This window comes from Necator americanus, chromosome IV (assembly GCF_031761385.1).
Source record: "Necator americanus strain Aroian chromosome IV, whole genome shotgun sequence".
In the NCBI taxonomy this organism is placed as follows: Eukaryota; Metazoa; Nematoda; class Chromadorea; order Rhabditida; family Ancylostomatidae; genus Necator; species Necator americanus.
The window spans coordinates 30,415,450-30,421,841 of record NC_087374.1 but is presented as its reverse complement, the minus strand read 5'-3'; the positions used below and the strand labels follow the sequence as shown (position 1 = coordinate 30,421,841).

The window sequence follows — 6,392 nt, the reverse complement described above, 5'->3', positions numbered from 1 at the left end:
CACACGGACTAAGCTCGTTATTATATACCAGTCTGATCGTCCGGCTTAAGCCGGACTCTCAGACTTTGTGTGGTGTTCGCTTCGCTCACTTTCATCAACTAACCAAAATATACTTTTAAATTGAAATTCAAAAATTAGTGGTAGTGATATTTTCTGTAAATAATAAGAGTTCTGTTTTCATGTTGTTTTGTTATTTTCTTCTTTTTTTTAATGTATATAAAGACAAAAAATTTCATAGTTTTTTTCTAAACGCGTCAGTTCTACATTTTGAGAATATTCAAACTTTAGCTTCAAACACTACTTCGGTTCGAATATAATATATACACAATTTTAAAGCATTACGCGAAGAATGGGTGTTCTCCCTATTTTCCTCAACAGCTATCAAGGAATGATGTTTAACATAAAATAATGTGAAGATCATCGTACTGATAAAGGTAACGTTCTTTGTCAAATTATGTAAGCTGTTGGCTACTATTTCACCAGCCGGTTTCATTCGTGTTTATCACTTTGACAGAATAATGTTTTAACATGAAATGACGTGAAAAACATCATCGTACTGATAAAGATAGCGTTCCACGTCAGATCACATAAACAGCGTGCTACTATTTAAGCAGCTGTTTGAACGTGTATATCCAGTTTCTGAGGAACAGCGGAGCGGAGTAGGTGGAGCGCAACGCCGAAAGTGGTTACAACTATAAAACTTTTACAACGTCCCTAGCTTTACGACGCCGGCACACCAACTCGACGCCATTGGACCCGTCACACCCCTTCTAAAGGTATTTTCGGTGCACATCTCCCCCCTTCTATAGGTATTTGTGCCGGTGGACCCGTCGCACCCCCTTCTATAGCAATCCGACGCTGTGGGACCCGTCGCACCCCCTTCTATAGGTATCCGACGTCGTGGGACCCGTCGCACCCCCTTCTATGGCTATCTGGCGCCGATGGACCCGTCGCACCCCCTTCTATAGGTATCCGACGTCGATGGACCCGTCGTACCCCTTCTATAGGTATCCGACGTCTTGGACCCGTCGCACCCCCTTCTAAGGCTATCTGGCGCCGATGGACCCGTCGCACCCCCTTCTATAGGTATCCGACGCCGATGGACCCGTCGCACCCCCTTCTATAGGTATCTGGCGCCGATGGACCCGTCGCACCCCCTTCTATAGGCTATCTGGCGCCGATGGACCCGTCGCACCCCCTTCTATAGGCTATCTGACGCCGATGGACCCGTCGCACCCCCTTCTATAGGCTATCCGACGCCGATGGACCCGTCGCACCCCCTTCTAAGGCTATCTGGCGCCGATGGACCCGTCGCACCCCCTTCTAAGGCTATCTGGCGCCGATGGACCCGTCGCACCCCCTTCTAAGGCTATCTGGCGCCGATGGACCCGTCGCACCCCCTTCTAAGGCTATCTGGCGCCGATGGACCCGTCGCACCCCCTTTTAAGGCTATCTGGCGCCGATGGACCCGTTGCACCCCCTTCTATAGGTATCCGACGCCGATGGACCCGTCGCACCCCCTTCTAAGGCTATCTGGCGCCGATGGACCCGTCGCACCCCCTTCTATAGCTATCTGGCGCCGATGGACCCGTCGCACCCCCTTCTATAGGCTATCTGGCGCCGATGGACCCCGTCGCACCCCCTTCTAAGGCTATCTGGCGCCGATGGACCCGTCGCACCCCCTTCTAAGGCTATCTGGCGCCGATGGACCCGTCGCACCCCTTCTACAAGGCTATCTGGCGCCGATGGACCCGTTGCACCCCCTTCTATAGGTATCTGACGCCGATGGACCCGTCGCACCCTTCTAAGGCTATCTGGCGCCGATGGTACCCGTCGCACCCCCTTCTAAGGCTATCATGGCGCCGATGGACCCGTCGCACCCCTTTCTAAAGGTATCTGACGCCGATGGACCCGTCGCTTCTCCTCTTCTTAAATTATTATAGGTATCCGACGCCGATGGACCCGTCGCACCCCCTTCTAAAGGCGATCAATTCTACATTTGGCGCCGATGGACCCGTCGCGACACCCCTTCTAAGGCTATCTGACGCCGATGGACCCGTCGTACCCCCTTCTATAGGTATCCGACGTCTTGGACCCGTCGCACCCCCTCAATAGCTATCTAGTGATGTTTTAACATAAATGACGTGAACAATCCCTAATGATAAGATAGTTCCACGTCATCCGTAAGGCTATCTGGCGCCGATGGACCCGTCGCACCCCCTTCTAAGGCTATTTGGCGCCGATGGACCCGTCGCACCCTTTCTGAAACGGTATCCGACGACCGATGGACCCGTCGCACCCCCTTCTATAGGTATCCGACGCCGTGGACCCGTCGCACCCCTTCTAAGGCTATCTGGCGCCGATGGACCCGTCGCACCCCCTTCTATAGGTATCCGACGCCGATGGACCCGTCGCACCCACTTTTAAGGCTATCTGGCGCCGATGGACCCAAAGTATTGCACCCCCTTCTATAGGTATCCGACGCCGATGGACCCGTCGCACCCCTTCTAAGGCTATCTGGCGCCGATGGACCCGTCGCACCCCCTTCTAAGGCTATCTGGCGCCGATGGACCCGTCGCACCCCCTTCTAAGGCTATCTGGCGCCGATGGACCCGTCGCACCCCCTTCTATGGCTATCTGGCGCCGATGGACCCGTCGCACCCCCTTCTATAGGCTATCTGGCGCCGATGGACCCGTCGCACCCCCTTCTATAGGTGTCTGGCGCCGGTGGACCCGTCGCACCCCCTTCTATAGGTATCTGGCGCCGATGGACCCGTCGCACCCCCTTCTATAGGTATCCGACGCCGGTGGACCCCTTCACACCTCATTTTATAGCTTCCTAGCTTCGAGGCATTAACTCGACGCCGGTGGACCCGTCGCACCCTTTTTTTGAATTTCGTGACTGACACACACACACACACACACACACACACACACACACACACACACACACACACACACACACACACACACACACACACACACACACACACACACACACACACACACACACGTGACAGAATAAGCCCGTTATTATATAGTAGATCATGATGATTGTATATCGTGTAAAATCTTCAATACTGAACCTGTTTATAGTACTTATAGGAAAACTATGCCTCTTCATTATAAGCATCTACGACAAAAATGGGAATCGGCAGGTTTATCGCTTTCATATACGTGAGGCGCCGAAGCCGACCGTTATTTTTGACTAATTAACCAATCATTTCTAGCAAAAGTATCACAAGCGTGACCATAGATCATAAAAATGAAGAAGTAAGAAAAATATGTTTACGCTGGGTGGGTATGCTCAAACAAAGAGCATTTGAATAACAGGCAATGAATGAGAGTTGCACTCTCGCGCAGCAGGCGCATCTGGTGTGCAAAAACTATTCGAGCACAATCAGATTGGGAGAGCAACACAGCGCCGAGGGCAGACAAAGAGGTTGGACCGTATATAAACAGTCCAACTGTGTTTATTGCTCAGAGCATAGTCGAGCATTCGCCTAAAGCATCTTCTTTTCTCTTGCCTCCCTCCTACGTGTGCTTATATATTTTTACCTCCCTTTTTGTGATGCTTGTGTTTTATGCATTTCTGTTTGTGCATTATTATATCACGTCTGTTATTTTACATTCGAAATGTAACGTGCCTCTGATATTGGTGTATATTGTGCGTGATAAGTAAAAGTTAAATTACCCAAGTTTGAGGCTTATTCACGTGGCATCTAACGAACAACTGAACCACCGCTGATTCAACTGGTGCATCGGCAATACGAACGACCGCGCCAAAAGCAACAAATCTACCACAAAACAGCGAAAAAGAGGTGAGCATCACAATATTATTGCATGCTCATATAAAGTTGCGTTTGCATTCATCATTATCGCCTCTTCGAACTTGGGAAACTATTCCTCTTGCATACAAAGCACTCTCTTATCCTCGAAACCACTTAAATATAATTGTTGAACATCATCAGTTCACAAATTATATTCCAACCTGACCAAGCCAAGATAAAATGGCGACATCTCTCAAAACAAGAAAGAGAGTTTTGACTAGGCATTCAATTCCCTAACGCAACTTTTGGCAAAGCATGCAGAATTGGGATGCGACGTCAATCTTCAGGATAGGGAAGCATGCAACGCAGCACTAAAGCAAGTCCAGAGTGCTATAGTGGAGATCAAAACCCTTCAAACAACCTTTGAAGGAGCCCTATACGCATTAACGGACACGATGGACAAAATATCGGAACCCCTCACCAAGGAAGAAGACGATAAAGTTTCCGAATATGTTACTAACGCAGAGGAACTCATCGCCAGTACTACTGATATGCTTCTTAAGTTGGAAATGACCAAGGCTAGCCTAGCCTCTCATAACCTTACATTTTCAACATATACTGGATCTCATTCTCCTCCAGAAGTTCCTGCAGCCAAGATAGAGCTGCCGAGGATACCAATAGCGGAGTTCAACGGCAAAAGCTGGCAGTGGGATAGCTTCTGGGAGCTATTCAACGCTACGGTGCATTCTCTACCGCTCTCAAATTTGCAAAAATTCAACTATCTTGTGAGAGCATTAAAAGGAGAAGCCCGTGAATCAATAGCTCGTTTTCAAATCACTTCAGAAAACTACCCGCTAGCAGTAGAGCATTTGAAGGAGAGATACGGCAACGTCCAAAATATAATCACTGGACTGCATCGACAGCTAGAGCATTGGAGTGCTAGGAGCCCATAATTAAGGGACCAGCGAAAACTGCATGATCAACTGTCGGCAATTACCGCACAACTCCAAAGCAAAGGCGAACCTCTCGATAGTCCATGGCTGCTATCAAAAATTCTTTCTAAATTCACAGAAAGGATTCAACGCAGCACACTTAAAGAAAAGGTCTCTCTGCCCCAAGGAGAGACCTGGACATTAAAGAAATTGATGACAACAATTGACATTGTCATAAAACGCGAAGAAGAAATTGAACTGCAATTGCCAAAGAGGATAGAACGTTCACAACTTCTAAGCAAAACTACAAAGGAACCGGAGTTCCAAATCAAAGGGCGGTCTCCCTTTTGTTTCTATTGCGATAGCAAAGAACATTGGTCCACAAGATGCACGAAAATCGCGGCACCTAAAGCACGACTGGAATATTTAAAAAAGACAAACCGCTGCATTGGGTGCGGATCAAAGTCCCATATTTATGCCGATTGCAAAAGCAAAGGCTGTGTAAATTGCGGAAAAAAGCATCATACGTCTACGTGCTTCAAGACAGCACCAGTCAAGCCGCCTCAACAAGGTCCTGTTTCAAATATAAAAAAGGAAGAAAAGAAGAAGTCGTCATATGTACGGCAGAACTTCACAAGGTGCGAGAAGCAAAGCGCACACGTTACGGAGGGCTCAATACCCAATCTCGCAGTAATGAGAGTTGAGGATACCTCCAACAAAACCTGACAAGGGAAGATATTCCTTTTGACAGGAGCCTTGAAGGCGCTACATCCAAGGACACAAGAGCTCAAAACGCTTCGGATACTCTTAGATACGGGGGCAGATCGAAGTTTCATTGATGCTAAGCTTGCTAAGGAACTTGAATTACCTAGCCAAGGCTTTGTTACTATGAAACTACAAACCTTTGCAGCACAAACCAAAAAGGAAATCCTGTGCACAAAAACATGTCTGAGTGTATGGGACTCGGAAGGAAAGCAATACAAACTTCGCGTATACACTCACGACAACCTTACGAAGGGCTTCCCTCAAGGAAAGTTAGGGAAAGAAGACGTACAATTCATTCATCAACAACAAATAAAACTCAGCAGTCCTTGCGAGACGTTAAACCTTCAGAAATACTAATTGGCTGCGACCAACTCTGGAACTTTATCAACTTTCAAGCAGCACATTTCACTCTGCCGTCTGGGCTCATCCTCGTACCTAAACGTCTAGGATATATGATTTCTGGACAACATATGAGTGATAAAATGCAGCATGGAGATGAACTTCACTCCACAGTACATTACATGGAATCTCACGACCATCCATGGGAGCGTCACTGGAACATTCAATCTCATGATGTAGAAAAGGAGTTCTGCGGTCCTGAGAAGGAAGAAAAAGCTAACATAAATGCACAATTGCTCGAAAACTTCAACAACACTATAGCCAGGCGGAATGCTGGTTATGTTGTTCGACGTCCTTTTAAGGAAGATCATGAATATCTTCCAGACAACAAAGTATTAGCGCTCCAGCGACTGCGAAGCGTGCTTCGCAAATATCAACAAGAGCCACATATTCTTCAGCAATATCACAGTATCTTTCAAGATCAAATTGCTGAAAAGATCCTCGAAGAAGTGAAAGAGAACAAGGATACCATTTGGAAAATGAAGCACTATCTTCCACATTGACCCGTCTTCACCCCCCAAAAAGA

At 47.7% G+C, this 6,392-nt stretch overlaps 2 protein-coding genes across 2 annotated transcripts; both read left to right on the top strand.

Annotated features, from left to right (window-relative positions):
* Positions 1-4,225: 4,225 nt before the first annotated feature.
* RB195_003252 (uncharacterized protein) lies at positions 4,226-4,723 on the top strand (the record flags this gene model as incomplete). The annotated part of the gene is made up of 1 exon (XM_064200829.1): positions 4,226-4,723. The coding sequence occupies one exon, from the start codon at positions 4,226-4,228 to the stop codon at positions 4,721-4,723; it is 498 nt and encodes a 165-aa protein (XP_064056710.1).
* A 935-nt stretch (positions 4,724-5,658) lies between these two features.
* On the top strand, positions 5,659-6,369 carry RB195_003251 (uncharacterized protein; the record flags this gene model as incomplete). Its single annotated transcript, XM_064200828.1, has 1 exon — positions 5,659-6,369. One exon carries the CDS (start codon positions 5,659-5,661, stop codon positions 6,367-6,369), a length of 711 nt encoding a protein of 236 aa, XP_064056709.1.
* Between the last annotated feature and the right edge of the window lie 23 nt (positions 6,370-6,392).